Source organism: Nyctibius grandis, chromosome 3, assembly GCF_013368605.1.
Source record: "Nyctibius grandis isolate bNycGra1 chromosome 3, bNycGra1.pri, whole genome shotgun sequence".
In the NCBI taxonomy this organism is placed as follows: domain Eukaryota; kingdom Metazoa; phylum Chordata; class Aves; order Nyctibiiformes; family Nyctibiidae; genus Nyctibius; species Nyctibius grandis.
The window spans coordinates 12,567,492-12,587,055 of NC_090660.1; the positions used below are offsets into that span (position 1 = coordinate 12,567,492).

The 19,564-nt window shown below is 43.4% G+C and overlaps 1 protein-coding gene across 1 annotated transcript; it reads right to left on the reverse strand.

The window, feature by feature from the left end:
• Positions 1–5,225: 5,225 nt before the first annotated feature.
• SMIM13 (small integral membrane protein 13) lies at positions 5,226–19,360 on the reverse strand. Its single transcript, XM_068397169.1, has 2 exons — positions 18,857–19,360; positions 5,226–8,880 (listed from the first exon to the last, which is right to left on the reverse strand). Exons 1-2 carry the CDS (start codon positions 18,930–18,932, stop codon positions 8,687–8,689), a joined length of 270 nt encoding a protein of 89 aa, XP_068253270.1. The 5' UTR covers positions 18,933–19,360; the 3' UTR covers positions 5,226–8,686.
• Positions 19,361–19,564: the final 204 nt, after the last annotated feature.

Consider the following 19,564-nt stretch of genomic DNA (forward strand, 5'->3'; position numbering starts at 1 on the left):
ATCAGGCCATGGTGCACATAGCCCCATATTCTAACAGGGGCAGATGGGTATGTTCAGGGAAAACTCACAAACCGGACTCTCCTTAGTGCTCACAATCATTGGACCAGGGATGTTAGGAAGTACAGCCCTGCTTATACCTCTCATTCTCTTATGAACTTGGGATTTGCCCATGGAAGTGTCCATTAGCCTGTATTTGCAGGTTCACAAACATATCTTCATGACCTCCTGTGGCAGCAGGTTGCAGCCTTTCATTACCTACTGTATGAAGTGCTTTTGTTTATCTATGTGGGACATCTCAAGAAACCTGTTGCTGCAGCCACCACTGAAGTACTTGGTGTTCCTACAAAAAACACCGCTCCTGTCATGTACCTGCATCTTGAAACAGTGTCCCCAGTCTGTTGTGTCCTCTTCCCAGAGCAGGAAGGTGCCCACACACCTTTTCCTTTGCCCACACACTGAACTGCACCAGCCCGACACTCTCTTCCCCTCAGAACACTTTCTTCCTTCCCCTAGGACAGGCTCACCCCGCTGTCCCTCACAATTACTTTTGAAGCATTCTCCAGTCCTGGTTGAAGTGTGGTTGACGAGCATGTCTCACCTAATGTGAACTGAGAGGAAGGGTCTTGGAGATGGGAGAAAATCCAGCATGATTGTTGTATTCCCTGATGTGGTGGATGAATCTGGGCTAGTCAGCCTCAGGGTGGAGTCCGGACAAGAGAAAAATAGAAGCCCTGTCTGTTTTAGGACTTTAACAACACATGCAAGAGGCCGGCTTCAGCTGTTCCTCCTGCTGGCCATAGGGCAGAGGCTTCTTCCTCCTGCCCAAGCCCCTGCAGGGCTTGCAGGCGGCCACAGCTGCAGTGGTCCAGCGCATGGGCAAGCAAGTCCTTTCCAGCGGTGGTCCCATGCCCCCAGCAGCACTCCTGCTCCCCTTGGAGCTGCCTGCTGCCAGATGTAAAAGCCAGTGTCACCCTCAGCCCTGCTAGGTGATTACAGACAGCTCAATTTTTAATCCCAACACATTTATTCTCAGTTTTGAGTTAGATGGTCTTGCCAAGCGCTAGGGATGGTTAACACAAGAGCAGCAGCCCTCCAGACCCAAACAGCAGACGAAGGACTCCTCAAGCACACACCCACACAGCTGGAATAACCCTTGTTTCCTTGGCAAGCCACACAGACTGAAAAAAATAATTTTTTTTTTATTTTTGAATGCCAGCAGCTCTCTAAGGGTAAATCAGCAGGATAACTCAACACGGCTCCCACTGTATCTCTATCTCATTTCTCTCCTCAAGGATTTTGGTCTTTACTGCAAAGAAAACGTGACGTGGGATCTCTGTCCCCAAGTCTAATATTAATAATGGGGGGAACATTTTAGAGCGAGCTGATCATGAGCCTTTGTTCTACCTGCTTGGTAACCAGGAGGATTTAGAACAGCTCTGGTGGGGTGGCATTTCACCCCACATCTCTGCAGTGAAACCCTGAGAAGCACGAGGACACGCAGTTGTGAACTGGTTTCGAAGAGATCTGGATGGCAGGCAGCTTGCCCTTGTGATTAGTCTGGGGGAAAAACCCACAAACCAAACCATTTCTTCAAGCTGCCGTTGACAACATTACAGTATGTTTGAAACCCTGAGATGTGAAGAAATGCTGCTGTGATGTTTTTTGGGTTTTTTTCTTAAATACGGTGAGAGGTAAGAAAAGCAGATCCCTCTTGGAACTTTTGAGACCTCCCTTCTCAGGGCAGATAATTTTTGAGGTCACTCGCCTTTACAAAGCAAAATCCAGTGTTCCTCCTGTGTCGCAGAGCAACGCGCGAGCCCCCCTAGACACAGGACTCCACATGTCCCACAGCTTTTTGGCATGAAGCATACAGCCAAACAAGAACCAGGCTCAGCCCCTGCAAGGAGCCCTTGTACTTCCCAACCCCGCTAAACACCAGCAGAATTACTAAAAACAGCAACAGCAAACGCAAAGGAGCTCAGCGGCGTTGGCCCTGATGGACACACATCGTTCCTCCTGCGAGGTGGCCCTCTACCCGCAAAGCTTGAAGACCCGTGCCATCTAGTGGTGAAAAGCCAGCCCCAAAGCTCCCTTTCTGCCCAACTCCGATACAAAAAGCCTCTGGGGTTTCAGACTGGATCTGCGCTGTGAGCAATTCACCTGTTTAAGCAGCCAGTCCAGGGATAAGCACTTTCCCCTGCCCACGCCGTCAACTCCAGGATTCAGGAGAAACGTGAGGACACCTTGGACAAGGAAAAGCAAAATCAAGTCTGCCCTCAGTATCTGAATCCTTTGGAAAGTGTGAAAACTAAGGCTGCAATAAGCATCATTGCTCGTACTTAAATGTCGCAGTTGTTGGATATACCTTGTGATTTTGGAAAATAGAGACGCTAATGCAGAAAGTCAGTAGCAGACCTGCAACTCAGAGCCACAACGTGAAACTCCCAGCTCCCTGCCTTCTGCCTTGGCACGCTCTCTCCGCTGGTCTGGAGGAAGGGTGAGCATTTTCCCACGTGGCAGTAGTACCTGTGGCCAGTTGTTTGCAAACGTGCCCCCGGCCCCACCAGCACCAGAGGTCGACCAGACCTGTTCTGTTCCTGGAAAGACAAAGGTCAAGTTGTGCCAGGATCAGAAGTCACAGCAGATGCGGTGTCGTCCAGCCACAAAACCAAGAGGGCTTTAGGGGGTTATCAGCGTTGGAGGACGCTATTGATGCTGCAGACCCAGCATGCCTGAGCTAACCGTGCCGTCCCTCAGAGCCGCCTGTTCATGCCTGGCAGACACCAGCACCCTATGCCAAGCTCAGTCCTCTCACAACCGCTCAGGTCCCCAGGCGGTGTCTCCTGTTTCTTCCAGGATGTTCTCAAAGCGGAGTCTTACAGAACTTGAGGGCAGCAACTCTTTACATTCTTAAAAGCCAAAACCACTCATGTTGGAAACAACTGGTGTGCAAGAGACTTATTTTGACACATTCTACCGTGGCAAGGATGTTGCCTGACATTTTTAAACACAGAAAAGGCTAACAGCTGATCAGCTGGCATTGAAGGGCTGATTTTGAGATACAGGAACTGCAATTAACTCAAAATAAGCAGTTCTCAGAAAGACAGAAGGCTCCTGATTACATCCTGAAATAAGAAGGAGCAGGGCACTGTGCTAGGAAGTTCAAGACTGACTGTAATAAAATAGCGTTAACGTAGCCCCAGTGGTTCAACCTAGCAGAGAGTAGTAGCAAAACTTGCTTCAAGCCAGAGCTAGCGTTATTTGTGAGCAAACACGTTGCTGACAGGAGGCTTTCAACTCCCCATACAAGAAGTTAAAATACTCTGGCACAGAGGAGAGGAAATTGATACAGCACACAGCAAGCTATCCTCCTCTGCAGCGGGTCTGAGGACCCAGGTTACACGTACCTTCTCCTCTTGAAGCTCTGCAGTCATCATCTGCACGGAAGGCTGGAAGTTTTAATGTGGTGGGGGTGGAAGTCGGCTGCATGACTTGTACAGACCCAGGCGTGAGGGGTTCACAGGTAAGTACCTCTCAGCCCACAGCTCCCTGACACAGGGTACTACCTTCTCACCCCTCCAAGTTCAAGTACACTGCCAGCGTTCAGGATGAGGCCCTGTGGCAGCACACCCAAAGCATGCTAGCAGAGGGGGGCACACCACAAATGGTACGTGCGCAATACTTTGACAACAACCTCGAAGTGAGAACATTTTGGCCCCATCCCATCCTCGCCTAGCTACTAGGGTCTCTTTGCTACCAAAGTTAAAGGAACATTTGTATTATCCATTTCCCATTGCGGAAGCTGAAAAGCCCTGGGAATAGAAATGCAGGAAATAAAGCCCAAGATGTATTTCATCGCAGTGTCCTCATTTGTAAAAACCAGGACATTAATCTTGGTTTGAGTTCTACTGATGAGAGCTCTCCTGCCTTTCAGAGGCTTCTCCCCCAGATTTTCATAGCTGTACATCCTCCAAAGGTGACCGCACCCCAACAGCACTGGTTAGTTCTTCTGTTCGCTCCGTGATGCTGCTCTGCCCACCCACAGGTCCATCTTGCCCTTCCTTTTGCTGGAAACCAAGTCCAACATCACTACATGTCAAAGTAAGTCCAAGACCAGATGCAAACCGTTCTCACAGGCAGTCTACGAAGCACTGTGAAAGAGCCTCCATTCTATCCAGCTTTCAGAGAGAATGCTCTATTAATTACAAACATGCATAGAGATAACAGAGATGCTCAAAACATAAGAGCTTCTGATCGACATGAAGAATACAGCTAACATACATCTTAAAGGTTTAATATAAACCCCAGCATATTTACACTGCCAACTTCCAGCCTAATCCTGCGTAAAAACCTCCATATAAGTATTACCCAAGCAAGATGAAACACTGCTTGTGTTTTACAAAGATTGTGTATTTTAATTGTGTAGGATCAATGCCACAGGAGAGCCCTGACAGCACACAAGTGCCTGTGGGGAAGGGGCAGTATCAGTTAAAACAGCCTTTGGCAGAACTTTTGGCAGAGTTGTACAATGGCACCTTTATTCATTCCAGGGGAACAGACCACAAAGCGTTTCCTTGGGATCGGTACCCAGGTAGACAAGCAAGCATGTCTTACAAGCACCTGACACCAGTAGCCCACCACTGATCATTCCCACTTACATTAACCCCCCAAACACACACCCCCACATACAACTCGAACTTTTTGAGGTCAAAAGACCCAAGTGCTCAAGTTACACAATGCCATGGCATTTTACTGTACTCTGTTAGAAGCCCGTTTTTACAAGTGAGAAGAGTAGGACAACAGCAAAACAGCTCACTCCCTCTAGATGGAAGATGTTGGTTTTTTTCAAACTCTTCTTTTAGTCTCTTATTATTCAGTAAAAGAACCCAGGATTCAATTTATGTATTTTAGTTAACAGAAGCAAACAGGGATGAAGCATGTTGTCATTTCCTTCTCCTGTACATCTTCAATTCCAAAAGAACTTCCTACTTTACCGACACACTTACTTATGTCAACTTTCAAGGATAAGGCAGAAAAACCACCTTTAATGGTCACTCTACAAGACATACACTAACTTGCCCTTTAAAATGAAGTCATTTGTAGGTATTAAACCAGCTAGAACACGACTTTTGACAAGTTGTTTTTTGTAGTATTGCACACTCAAGCAAGAAGTCTTATTCTACAGGCAAAATCCCGTTCAAAAAAAAGTCAGAAAACCACTCAGGTCAAATATTCATATCAAGTCTGGTTACTTTATTTTTCATCTGTGCAGTCAGTTAAAAGAACAGTTAATGACGAAAACAGACAACCACAGATGCTTTTGGTACAGTATCATTACACTGAAGCACAAATGACCACACTGAACACATTCTTTATGGTGGTCATTTCCAAACAAAACAGAAGTACGTACACAGGTCTAGTTCAGTGTAAAACCTGGTAGTAAGCAGCGAGTTACTCACAAATGGCAGCACAGTACACGGCATTTACTGCAAATAGCCACAGCAGCAGCGCTTAGTGGATGAACTGCATAGAATTAGCCTCATGGGCAAATGTTAAATCACCATGATAATAAACTTAGTGGCTACCTAACAGGTCTGAATTATGCAATTCAGCATGAACAAAATGGTTTACACCACTCAAATTTTAGCAACAGCTTTTGTATTTTTTCCACCAGTCCACTGTGTTTGTTCCGGCCTTCATTGCAGTAACTGTTTTCAATTAACTGTCACATATAATATCGGTAATTACTGCTTATTCAAAGTTACACAGCCCCTGCAACAAAAGTGATATGACTACATTTAAAATAAAAGCCCAAAATACATTCAAGAGAATGGCTGCAACAATAAGGCAATAAAGTTTTAAAAATAGATCCTACTAAACAAAACAAGACCAACCGTGTAACCTGTTGCCTTCATAAGGTTTCAGACTTGAATGGGTCAGTTCAAAGTTAAGTGCTCACCCACCAGTAACGTTTCAGAAGTACATTGGTAAAAATATTCAAAGACATGAGTATGTTGGACTGCCAGCAATCACAACCCAGGTCTTATCACAAGTACGCTTTCACACATACACCTTTGCTTTTACAGGTTTGCATGAAGTGCCCTGTACAAAGATTCTACTACATACTCCTTCAGGAAAAAATTATGCATTGACAAAAACATCAGCATTCCAAAATTCTTTCAAACCACATAATATAAACCTTTGGCCTGCTACTAATAAGATCATTAAAGTTATACACTAGGCAGACAGCGTTATTGGCAGTTATGTCACAGCAACATTAAAAAAATAGCATCAGCTGTGTAAAAAAAAAAGCATCAGCTGTGTAAAAAAAAAAAGACTGAAATTTAACTTTGGGGAGTGAAATGTACACCTACATACAGCAAGGAAGGGAGAAGGGGAAGTTTGGCTAGAGCAGATGAGCTACCCAGAGGTTCCACGTCCATCTTATTGCATATTTGATCAGTGTCAGTATTCAAACCCGCATGGATTTTTCCTTCATTATCTTGCTCCAGAGTCTTGATTCTTGCACCTTTAGAGCTACCCTGACTAGCTATGTATATTGCTGTAACGTCACATTTCTTCACAGCTACCAGACTGAGCTAACTTATCTCCGCCAGGGATACTACAAGCATCAGCCTTTTGCCATCTGTGCACTGATGTCTAGGTAAAAGCATAGTGGAGTGTCAATATCCTACGTCAGTATAAGAAAAGAAAATCTTTATTTGTACGTCTATATTAGCAAAGCTCAAGACAAAGATGCTAAAGATGTTTCTTAAGAAAAATGTACCAGTACTTGGTTAGCACTGCTAAACAAAGTCTTGTCATGTGAAAAGACATACAGACACAAGAATATCGTGACATTAAGTTGGGCAAGGCAAACAACTGAAAGCAGCAGGGAATAGAATCCAATTGCTTTTGCTCAGTTGGAATAAACGGAAATTTTACTAATTAAAAAAAAACAACATCATTAGGCATTCACTTGCCAGCAGACATGATAGAGGAAGGAGACTATCAATATTTCTACATGTGTTCAAAGGGTATGTGCAGAGCACTGCCTAATCATGCTTGAAAATGTAACTCTGTAATGCAGAGCATGCTGATACATACATGCTAGTAAACAAAATAGACCTTTAGACTCCAAAGGAAGGTCAGGGCTGATCTTATATATTTTAATACCGAAACATCCAAATCATTTGATGAAGTGAATGCTCTCATTAGCTTTTGAACAGTATTCACAGAGGACAAATTAAAACATGAAGGCACTAAAAGAGTGCTCTTTTCCCAGATGTAGGCCTACTTGACAAAAAAGCTAAATGTTGCTCCTTTTTAGCCATATAACTGAACCAAACCACAAGTTTAGAAGTCATAGGTTTAAACTTCTTAGCAGCTGGAAGTACAAGACCAATTTCGTAGTCCTGTTTAAGTTTTCATACAGGGAACAATGATCCAAACACCACCACATATCCAACCTTTGAGAGAAAACTGAGGCTGTTCATGACAAGACCTGTTAGTAGCGCTCTCTCATACACACATCAGAGGTGGTACATCCATGTACCTCCTCTTTCCAAAGATCTCATGCATCAATCTTCAGAGTTGCTAGCTAAACAGAAGTGGAGCTCTTCATTCTGAAGTGCAATGTCAAAATAGCTGTATAACTCATTCTCAAAGAAAACAGGAGCAACTGCTTATTACCAGTAAAAATTAAGTCCTCCAGCAAACATGAGGTACCAAATTCATTGCTATAACACTATCAAAGTGTTACAGTGACATCTACTAAATTGGTCAGAATGCCTTAACCGGTTCCAGGAAATGTTATGTCAGGTACCATATACCTGATGTAAAGGTGTACGAAGTGAACTAGAGAAGTGCTTAGTATCCAACAACCAAAGATGACACTTCAGAATACTAATCAGTGAGTACATAACCTAAGCACCTTCCTCTCTCCAACACAAGTTGGACTTAGAGTAAAAGGTTCAGGAAAAACAGACAGAAACCTAGCAGGACTGTTTAACCGGTAACCCTTCTTATGCCAAAACCAAGAAAAATGGTCATACCACCAAATTCCTTTTTTTGCCTTTTTTTTTTTTTTTAAGGATAAAAACCTCCAAATCATGTGCATCTAATATTGATTTTTCATATTTCATTTATACTTTTATATATATAAGAATGTAACTAAAATCTCACTTTAGAATACTTTCTAAAGCAAGATATTCTTTCAACCGTTTTTCATGTTCACATGCATTCTCAAGGTGGAAAATATATATTCATATATAGCTAAGGAAATAAAACTCAATTTCACTACATGTAGTTACAGTGATGTGAAGAAAAATAATTTAGAAGCCATTTCAAATCTGAAATGTTTACTATGTTTAGACTAATGCAAAGGCTAAGCCTATGGTCCAGGACCTGTTTTTAATCTGTGTGCAGAGATAGGAGATACAGCAGCTCAGCATTTTTCTGATGGAGATTTCTCTCCACCCCTCCTTTCTTCCAGTATTCTATGACTTGCTGCTGAAGCCCTCCCTGAACCTCTACTGAAGTAGCATACATCGGTAGTTCAGAAGTAAAGGTCCACAGGTATTAATATTACCTCTTAAGTCAGTTTTTCAGTAAGATCAAACCACTGAATGACACAGTGTAGAGGTGCTTAACCATTCATAGGTAGTCAGAAGTTCAACAGAGTACTTTAAGTTGTGTCTTCTGTAGGTGCCCTTCGCTGTCGAGCAGATTTCTGTCTACCTCTCTGAGGCGAGGGTGGAGTCTCCTGTTCAGCTTCAGTTTCTGAAGGCTCGTTGTCTCCCTGCTGGGACCCTGTATCACCTATCAATTCTCTCAGGAATTTGAATTTAGACAAAAACAATTGCCAGACCACATACCAGCCTGCAAGAGAAGAAAAAACATACTGCTTAGTTACTTCATACAAATTAATAGTCAGCTCTCACGCAAAGTATACCAGAAAAGTGAGAAAAAAATTTATCAGCTCCCATCCTCTAATTGCCAACTCGCAACCCCAACACCCCTCCACAACACACCCACTCCTTTCTAGTCCTACAAATACCAATTCAACCTGTTAGAGTTTGTCCTCAACCAGAAGCAGAGCATTTAAGCTCAAGGCAAGGACCTACCCATTCTGAATTGTACTGCCACAGCAAGCAGTAGGTGACTAATCACCATTGCACAGATAAAGGTCTTAACTGTGAGGAGAAAAGGAATTTCTGTGGTTATACCTAAAACAAGGACTCAGGATTCATTACACAGGCACTGTAAAAAGGTAGCACTAGAGTTTTTACCCTCGCTTAACAAACACATCATTCTGAAAATCACATTTTAAAAGCTGCATTACATAACCACTATTAAGCACACTTGTGGAGATGTTGAAATCAGTACAATGTTTTATAATAAAACGTATTTTGAAACGCACAAGGTCTTCCTTATGTTCACTAAAAGACCACATTTACCCAATATAAGGTGTTCCCTCACCATGCCCAAATCCTATTAAAGTAAAAGTAACAGTCTCTGATAAATTTATGTTCTGCTCCACTGCTAAAATGCTCTGGGTTCCCAAACTATGCAAGTAAAGAGTTGAGATGGTCACATTTCTAGAATCTCTCTTGAAAAATATTTAAGATCCAGCTCCTCATCTCTCTTGTATAAGTGTTTCTATAACAGGTAGCCAAGGAACTTAAAGCAGATACAAATATATCTAAACCTGAACCAAAATCTTCCTTTTAAAAGGTTTCCCTTATCTAAGCATTTAGGTCAACAGAGATTGGAGTTTTAACCAGCTGAGAAGTAGGGATATCCCTTTCTCTCTAGCTAACCAGTCAAGTTTCATCGTCCATAGAACAGGAATGTAACTTCTCTGTGAAATACACAGATAAATAGCATAAAATTTAAGCAGCTATTTGAAAACGTATGCTATACAAGCATCATTTGCAACACCAAAAACCATCTGTCTTGCACAGAGCTATAAATTAATACTCCCATTCTCTGTTCAGAAGATCTTGCTAGCTATTCAGGCCTATACTGCTGACATATGCAAATATTAAGAGCCCTGTTTTACAGAGCTAGGGAAACCCATCTTCCCAATTACACAGCTGTCGGCAGAAACAGACTTCTGAGTGTGGACAACGGGGGCGTATTAGGGGAGGGGAAGAAAGACTAATAAGTGGCATTTGTGTAACCACAGCACCACTCTTTCTCTTCCTCTTCTGTAACTGGAGTCATGCCAATACTAGCAGGTCATTGCTTAGGATGAAACAAGATCCCACCCTTTCCCTCCCTCCTGGAATACTTTTCACATCCTGCAGACTTTTAATTTCTATAACTTCTCTGCTGCTGAGAAGAGCTGGAGGAAAGCTTTTATATGACAACCTTTTATGATCTAAATTAATTCCTAAAGCCTACACCAAGTATTTCCTTTTCCATTAATACCTAAACCTTTAAATAACTTGTGGTTAAATTGAATCTGATGTCCCACAAATACATTAAATCCCCCTGCACCTAGAAAAAACCTCAATGGCAGATGTCTGGGTTTGGCTTCTTTTTACTTTCAGTTCTAGAAGTAAAAATTGAACTAGCAACTTCCTGAAAGTTGTTTCCATTGCGGGGTATTTCAGGTCTCTGGGACCTTCCATGCTTTGTATGTTCTGAAGACCATAAATCAATCCATTCTTCTCATGGGTCTAAACATCATTAGAAGCAATCGAATGTCAAAAAGCCATGCTCATTTCTAGTCCACATGGGAAAGAAAATGCATAAAATATTCCAGGTGAATACAGGACACTTGCAAGAAAGTGAGACCTAAGCAGAATATTACAAGCCATTTAAAAAATGTCTTCAACTCCCCTATTTGTTGACAAAGTTTGAAACACTAGACTTAGAAGTACACAAAAAGCATGCAGTACATTCTACTAAATCCACTTAAGCATATGGGGGCAGGGGAGAAGTCTCAGCCACAAACTGTTTGTTTTGGTTTTTTTTTTATTTGTTTGGGCTTGGGTTTTTGTTGGGTTGTTTTTTTGTTTGGTTGTTTAAAATCCTACTTAAAACACCTGTAAAGTGAATTACTGTGAAACAGATACATTACTTTCAGAGAACCACCAGGCAGGGAGGCAGAAGGAAGAGCCAAAAATTCAGGGCCTTCCCAAAAGAGTTACAGGGCACTTTACAGAAGCATGACTTGAATATATTTGGTATAAATAAATATCCCATTAAGGGAGGTATTTCAACTTAGGCTAGATAAAGCAGACCACATGCTTCCTCTATCACTGCAAACAGGCCACTTAACACACAGAATTACTATTGGAGGCGGGGGGCAGAAATACTAAAGAATATTCACAGTTCATTCTCAGACACTCTCAAGAAAAGCAGCATTAATTTTTTTAAAGCTTTGAGTTAGAGCACAATGGTCTGAGAATCTGAAATACCCAGTACCATCGACAGACTTTAGAGTGCTCTACCTCAAGACTACAAACAGGACAGTGTAAATAATCAGCCAACAAGACTGGTCACAGCCGACAACCAACCAGACCAATGATAATAGCCAGGTGAAACAAACCACAGTGCAGCACATTGAAAATTACAACAGGCTTAGCCAATGGTAATAGTGGGTGGGCAACCAGACCTGAAAACTAGGGTTTCAAAACCTCACAAGATCTCACAGACTGTACCAGAGACATTTAGGTACAAGGCAATCAAAGTAGAAAGATTTCTTTCATTTGCTCTAGTTACAGTGCCAGCTTGGATGGAAAGTTAAAAAAAAAAAAGTCCCCAAAACACACACACTTGTCTGAATCAAGACTGCCTCTTCAGCTGAGGCTCCCTGTTGCCTCACTCTTACTAAACACTTCAACAAGAATTTCCTTGGAAATAACAAGACTACTAAAGAACAAGTTATTCTGGGCAAGAGAAACTCTCTCCAGCAACAATATCAACTAAATACACCATTAAACCAAACCACACAGACAAAGCCTGGAGGCAGATTCACAGTACTGAGTTACTTCTCAATAACAAGACAATGCATTTTCTATTAATTTCGCAGCCTCTTAAGAACATTGCAAAATGGTAACACCCAGCATCATGCCATACTGAAGAACTGCAAGTTACATAATAGCGTATTTTTAAAAAGAAAATAATTGTAAAGTAATTTAAAGTACACAAAAGAGGAAAAGTGGTCATTTCCGTGCATTCTTATCTTTATGCAGCTCAGTTTAGCTTTGCAGCTTTTTCCTGTAGAGCTCTTCCTGGGCCGGTAACTGACACCACCAGTTTGCATCTCAAATGCTTTCACTTCGTTCAGCGAAGCCGCTCTCAAAGAAGTCCTACTGGTTTAACTTCACCACACACAAAATGTTTGTTTTGAATCAGTCTTCCAGTGCTTGCTTTATTTTCCTTAGACATTTGATTCACCTTTTCAAATCACCCTTAGCTTGACTGAATCTGTGGAAGTCAAACAGCATCCCCACAAGACATCCTCAGCAAACAAGCAGTGATGACATGCATACAATATTTCTACATTCATTGGTGAAAGAAGTTGCCTCTCAAAGAAATAAGCCAGATCCAACATTACCTCATTGCAATGCAAAGCAGGGGCTTCAGCTCTGAGTGTAGCAAATACCTGAATCCAGAGAGTCAGGAAATCCTGTCTACCACAGACAGGCAGTATTTTGCATTTAGGCAAAATAGCAGCTCCCAGCCTTGCAGAGTTTAGTACTTACTAAAAGCTGGGAGCCACTGTCTCACTTAAAATGCCACAGCCAGGTGCCATCCAAAGACATTTAAGCCACATTTGGCACCGTGCCATCGGTATGTCATCCCCTCTTATAAATCATGATGCAATGTGTTTGTGAAGATGGGACCATGAGTCAAAGCCTGTTTTACTGACTCATACATAGATGTATGTAACATCTATGCAATATCAGGATGTTAAACAGATTTTATGATTTGACTATGCTTCATTAAAGCTACCTTTTCTGTTACTTCCCACACAAGCTCTTAGTTCTCTATAAAGGGGAAAGAAACAAAGTCATCTGACTACAGTGTTACTCCCCCTCAAAAGGTGACGGGTACAAGTCTCAGGTCCATGTATTTCATTCACCTTGTACTGGCTTGTACACAAAAGCTAATGGAGGGTTTTCTTTACTGGACAACACTTTCCTCTTCCATTTGAATCAGGAAACAAAACAAACAACCCGGGCTAATATGGAGTGCTGAGGTAAAGCAACCTGATTCTTCTTGTGCGAAATACAAATGAAACCAAGAAAGGAAAGAAGGTGCTGCGGTAACGGCACAAGACAGAGTCTGAAGATCTGGCTTCTATCTCTGACCCTACTATGGACTTCCTGTGCAGTCTTGCAAGATCATTTTGCCTCTGTGTCCCTACTGATTTGAAAATAGGATTCTATTACTCCAGCACATGAAGACTAATTTAGAACTGGGGTATCACCAAGGGGAATGTTGCCTGTATTCAAACAGGCTGAAATGTCTATTACAGAAAATGTTAAGCAGCTATAGCTGAAAAAAAGGAGCACGGAGCTCTAGATGCTAACCTGAGATTTGGAAGAACAGGCTTTTACTCTGAGCTCTGTGTCAGATGTCTTCTGTGACCACAGACAAGTCACTTTAATGCTACGCCATTTTTAAGATGTAGATAATATACTGCCCTAGTTGATAGTTTTGCTATGGAGAAGATCAGACTGAAAGAGGCATACACTACTCTGATGGAGTCTATCTAAACTTCAGTAAGGCATTTGACACTGTCTCCCACAGCATCCTCCTAGACAAACTGGCTGCCCGGGGCTTGCATGGGCGGACTCTTCGATGGGTTAAAAACTGGCTGGATGGCCGAGCCCAGAGAGTGGTGGTGAATGGGGCAAAGTCCAGATGGAGGCCAATCACTAGCGGTGTTCCCCAGGGCTCAGTTCTGGGGCCGGTGCTGTTCAATATCTTTATAGATGACCTAGACGTAGGGATTGAGTGCACCCTCAGCAAATTTGCAGATGACACCAAGCTGGGTGGGAGTGTCGATCTGCTGGAGGGTAGGAAGGCCCTTCAGAGGGATCTGGACAGGTTAGACAGATGGGCTGAGACCAACGGCATGAGGTTCAACAAGAACAAGTGCCGGGTCTTACACTTCAGCCACAACAACCCCATGCAGCTCTACAGGCTGGGGGAAGAGTGGTTAGAAAGCGGCCCGACGGAAAGAGACCTGGGGGTGCTGATCGACAGCCGGCTAAACATGAGCCAGCAGTGTGCCCAGGTGGCCAAGAAGGCCAATGGCATCCTGGCCTCTATTAGGAATAGTGTAGCCAGCCGGTCTAGGGAAGTGATCGTCCCTCTGTACTCGGCACTGGTGAGGCCGCACCTTGAGTACTGTGTCCAGTTCTGGGCCCCGCACTTCAAGAAAGATGTTGAGGTGTTGGAGCGAGTCCAGAGGAGGGCGACCAAGCTGGTGAAGGGTCTGGAGGGTCTGACCTACGAGGAACAGCTGAGGGAGCTGGGGTTGTTTAGCCTGGAGAAGAGGAGGCTCAGGGGTGACCTTATTGCAGTCTACAACTACCTGAAGGGAGGTTGTAGTGAAGTGGGAGTCGGCCTCTTCTCCCGGGCAACTAGCAATAGGACAAGAGGACACAGCCTCAAGCTTCGCCAGGGGAGGTTCAGGTTGGACATTAGAAAGAATTTCTTTTCAGAAAGGGTTATTAGACACTGGAATGGGCTGCCCAGGGAGGTGGTGGAGTCACCATCTCTGGATGTGTTTAAGAAAAGACTGGACATGGCACTTAGTGCCATGGTCTAGTTGACAGGATGTGTCAGGGCAACGGTTAGACTCGATGATCCCTGAGGTCTCTTCCTACCTGGTTGATTCTGTGATTCTGTGATATTGGAACAACAGAAGACATCAGGTCACACAGTGCTTAGTTCAGCACGACTCCTTAAACCTGGTCCTGTTTAATGCAACATTCTACCACATACTGCTTGCTGACTGGTCACAACGAAACTGCTCTCTTCCCATCTCCCACTTGTAACAGTTTCAAAACTCAACTTCATGTTAAAGGGTATTTTTCTCTTTATTGCTGGTCTAATCAAGCATGACTTTCCTCATCTTTTGAGCTGTTTTACAAGATTCACTCATTTAAGATAATTGCAAAACTGTTTAAACAAAGCATTAAATAAAAGTTATTCAGGTAGAATTCAGGGCTCAAATGTTTTCCCATCTGCAACTGAATTCAGACTTGTGAAGCAAACCACACATTTGTTTCAGTACTTCGAGTTACATGATTTTTGCTTAAGGTCATGTCTCAAATGACATCTCATCAGCCGTTCTTGCCAAATGAGATGAACACTTCCATCTGTTCCACTGAAGGCACTTCTGCAATTTCACATGCCTCCATGCATTACTACATTGGGAAAATAAAACAAATACAGAGGTCAGCAGTACTAGAGTTCACCTTGGCTGATACTTTATCTTATCCTATATCCTTGACTACGCATGAGTTCCTCCTGCCTGCAGATGAACATGGAATACAGAAAACCAGCAATGAGACCACCAGAAAGAAACCAGAGAAAGGAAATCAGAAAAGGTGGGAATAAAAAAAAAGTGCAAGTAAGTTACCTTAGTCCCAGTTTTAAAAGAGCAAATGAAAAATTGCTATGTTTACAGTCCCTCAATGGTTTCTATGTCATATGTGATCAGTTTATAAATAGAGATGTTGCTAACTGCAAGCCTTCTGTGCTTCCTAACAAATTCAGATTAACACTGAAAGTAGCAGTTGCAAGCATCCAGAAGTGTTTAAAAGAAAAAGAAATTGGGTCATTTATTCAAAGTACTTTTATAGAAATAAATGCCTAATTCAGGCATAAACATTTGCTTTTCACATGGCTGAAGAACTGGTCCAAATAAATTCTGATAGTTTATGCTTTGAATTTTGTCTTTCCACTTTAGAAAAAATGATAAAATGAATTTTTCCCCATTATTTAAGTTTTGATAGCACTTATCACATCATATTTGTGATAAGCAGCAGAAATCCACATGATCCTAGATGTCTCCTGGATATTTAAGTCTATTGTTCTCTGCAAGCATTCACACCATGAGTCCTTTTATAAGCCACTCGAAATCCAAGTTACACCCCTTTAGACTCTTGACCCTCTAAGTCCTTTTCATAAGGCTGTTTCAATACCTCTCATCAGATGGCTGTAAAATATTCTTATCATCAGATCAAGCTTACTCGAGATTATATCCAGCCATTCTTGTGTCAGGTTTGTCCATTACTTTGCATATCTCACTGGCTGGCATTTACTCATATCCTGTCATACGTAGCACTCAGTTTCCCTGCAAGTCTAACAGGCTGTAAAGAATAGAGACGTGCAGGTAAGAAGGTGGATAAGAAACTGCCTATCACTGGCACACATAAACAATTAAACTTGAAGCAGCTTGTACTCAGTTTTTTCTAATAGTGGTCTTGAATATTGAATATTCTTGAATATTCTTGTTTTCCTTGAATATTTTCCATTAATAATTACAGCACAAGAACTAGAACTGTACCAATATTAATTAATAAATGCTGTATGATGAGAAAAAACCAGTACCGATACTGTAAATCATTATCAAATCCTATTAAGTCCCTTCTAACAGGTTCAAATCACCCCCAAAAAACAATGAATGTGTCAGCTTCCTGTGTTCAGTACTTTTGAAATCTAGGTGACTTTTAGCAATCATTTTATAAGCTCTGCTACTGTTGAACGTAAAATACAATGAAGGATTCAAAGCAAAGTATTAACTGAATCCAAGTTAAATGTACAATACAAAACTCCAAACTGCTAAGTATTTATAAGGCACTTAAAAATAAAGTCATTTGTTAATTACTTTTGCTCTCTTTAAGCAAGAAAGCACTAGAGGGATGTTTAAGTTAGCAGGCAAAGTTAGAGATCCTTAGCATTTCAATTACATTTGTCACATAGAGACAAAAGCAGAAAGGCCTGGAGAAAATGATCCTGGTTTCTGATTTTGAACAGCATGTTGTAAAATCATTTTAATCTTTCAGTGAGAGAGTAAGCAAAGATCTCATACGCATACTCTGAAAACATAAAAACCCTAGCAAATACCACGTTTCACCTTTTAAAAGATGAAAAGTGTCCAGACAACACCTAATGAGTGTATAGAAACTTGAATAACTATCCACTTAGGTCACCGTTTAGTCTGTAACAATGGACAGTACAGGATGGACAGGAAAAGAGCACAAGACCAGGGGAAGTACACAAGGTGCACCCTCATACACCCTTGCAGTCCCAGTTATCTGTATTTCAGAAGTTGCTTACCTGAGTATTAGCACTATGGCTTAAAGATGTTGACCTTTCTTCTATAAACTTCAAATGACAACAAGTTTCAGCATCCAAAATATTCTTTGTTAATGAGCTTGCAACTAATTTCCCCATTGTGTAAAAGAAAACTTTTTGGTTTAAGCCTGTTGCTTGATCATTTAACTTTATGTATTCCAATTCCTCTGTAATGATGAAATTTCACAACCATTCCCACTTCACCTTTTTCATTCTACTGTTTTATAACCATCATCCTTCCTCCAGTCATCTGTTTTCCAGGCTAGACAGATTTAACCTATTTAGAGTTTCCTCATGCAGGAATCATTACATAGCTCTCATCATCCTATCTTTTTAAAAAGAAACTAGGATTTTTGTTTTAAATAAGGTAATACGCTTTAACAAGCGAATACAGTGAGACACAGACACATAGTAGATTCCTGTAGCAATATGATGACATTTTCTGTTTTATTTTAAACTTCTAATGTTTGATTTGCCTATTTGCTTGCTACAAAGCATTAAACAGATTTTGAAGAAACGCTTGCAATTACTTCAGCTAACCCTTTCTTTGGGATACTAACAGCTCAGTCTGGAACCATTACATTTCCCCACATAAATTATGCATGCATACATTTCACACTTCTTATGTGCATTACTCCACACATGTTAATACTGGATTTCACCTCCCATTTTACCATCCAGTCCTTTGATATTGCAAAATCTTTTCACAATGCTTTGCCATTTTGACCACAATTAACAATTTTTTAAAGTATTAAATGTCAGCTGACTCTTCACTTTTCTCCCTTAGTTTTCAAAAATCATTTATAAATCCATCTGGCATTTCCCTTTTATCTCACAAGCCTTTCACCACAGGCTGCGGCATAGTTTGAGTTTGGTGGTGGTTTTGGGGGTGTTTTTTTTAATAGAGCTCTAAGTTCAGCATATTGATCACAACACCCACACGCACTGCACTGCTGGTTTCTTCCAAGAACTCCAGCAGACGTGGAAGTCATGCCTCCCACTGAAATAACCCCTCTCTCTTCATTAAAAAAAAAAAAAAAAGCGCAAGTCTTGGATCCACGTAAGGAAAAAATCTCTTCAGAGCTGTTCACAATCTATTCTAGCAAACATGTCAAAAGCTGAGGGGTATCAGTAGGAAGTTTACTTCTTCCATTCCCTTGCATTTCAGTCCCGTGTACAAGCTGCACACAGTGATTGCTCGGCAGTCCGTTCACTAAAAAAGCTGTCAGCTTCAGATTAGTCACCGACTTAAGCTCTGGAAGCATTTCAAGGCTCGAAATTATTTGGAAACAAAGAGGAGGAGGCGCTGCGAACCACACACGCTCCCCCACACCCCGAGGCACGGTGCCTTTTCGTTTCCTTCAGTCAATCTGAGCAAAGAGGAACCACCAGAGATTGAGAAAGCGGGGGGGGGGGGGGATGGGGGCGGTGCGGGGGGGGGGACACGAGCACCGCACACCGAAGCCAGACCAGCCCTCCCGCACCTCCTCGCCCCCCGCCGAGGGGAGCAGGCGAGACTCACCGCACAGCATGAAGAGCAGCACACAGGCCAGGGTAGCCACGATCACCAGCAAGGTCAGCCCGATGCTCTGCCACATGGCGCCGTCCGCCTCCCCCCCGCCGGCGGCAGCGGCGGCAGCGAGAGCCCCTCCTCGAAGACGCCTCCCCGCCGCGGCAGCCGCCCGGCCGGGCTGGGCCGAGCCCCACCGGCGGCCGTCAGGGCCCGCTCAGCCCTGCGGGAGGGGCGCCAGGGGCGGTCGGGGCCCGGCCGGCCCCTCGGCGGGTCACCCCGCAGCGGGCCGGCTCAGGCGCCGCGGGGATGAGGTGAGGGCAAAGGCCCGCCGGCGGCTACGGGGAGGAGGCCACGCCTCACATCGCTGCCCGCTACCCCCGGGGAAGGCAGGGGGCAGCTGCGCGGCCCAGCCAGGAGGGCGAGAGGAGCCGAGAAGACCCGGCCTGAGGCGGCGGCACCAGCCCCGTCTCCTCCCGCCGCTCCACAACCCGGCGCGAGGAGCGGCGGCAGAAGCGGGGCGGGCCCTCAGCGCGGCGCAGGGCGGGACGCGGTGCACGCCGGGAGCGGTAGTTCGCCTCCCGCCCCAGCGGCCGGAACGGGTGGGCGCCCCCCCAACAGGGACAACAAGTCCCGGCGTGCCCCGCGCCGCCCGGCGGCCGCGGCAGCCGAGTGCCGGCCCCGGCCCGGGGGACGGCCGAGGGGTGGGTGGCTGCGGCC

Excerpts from the sequence above, each read along its gene's own strand:
- SMIM13 (XM_068397169.1), bottom strand. The coding sequence starts at position 18,932 with ATGTGGCAGAGCATCGGGCTGACCTTGCTGGTGATCGTGGCTACCCTG. Across the intron at positions 8,881-18,856 it reads GCTGCTCTTCATGCTGTGCG|GCTGGTATGTGGTCTGGCAA; the intron begins GTGAGTCTCGCC and ends CTTCTCTTGCAG.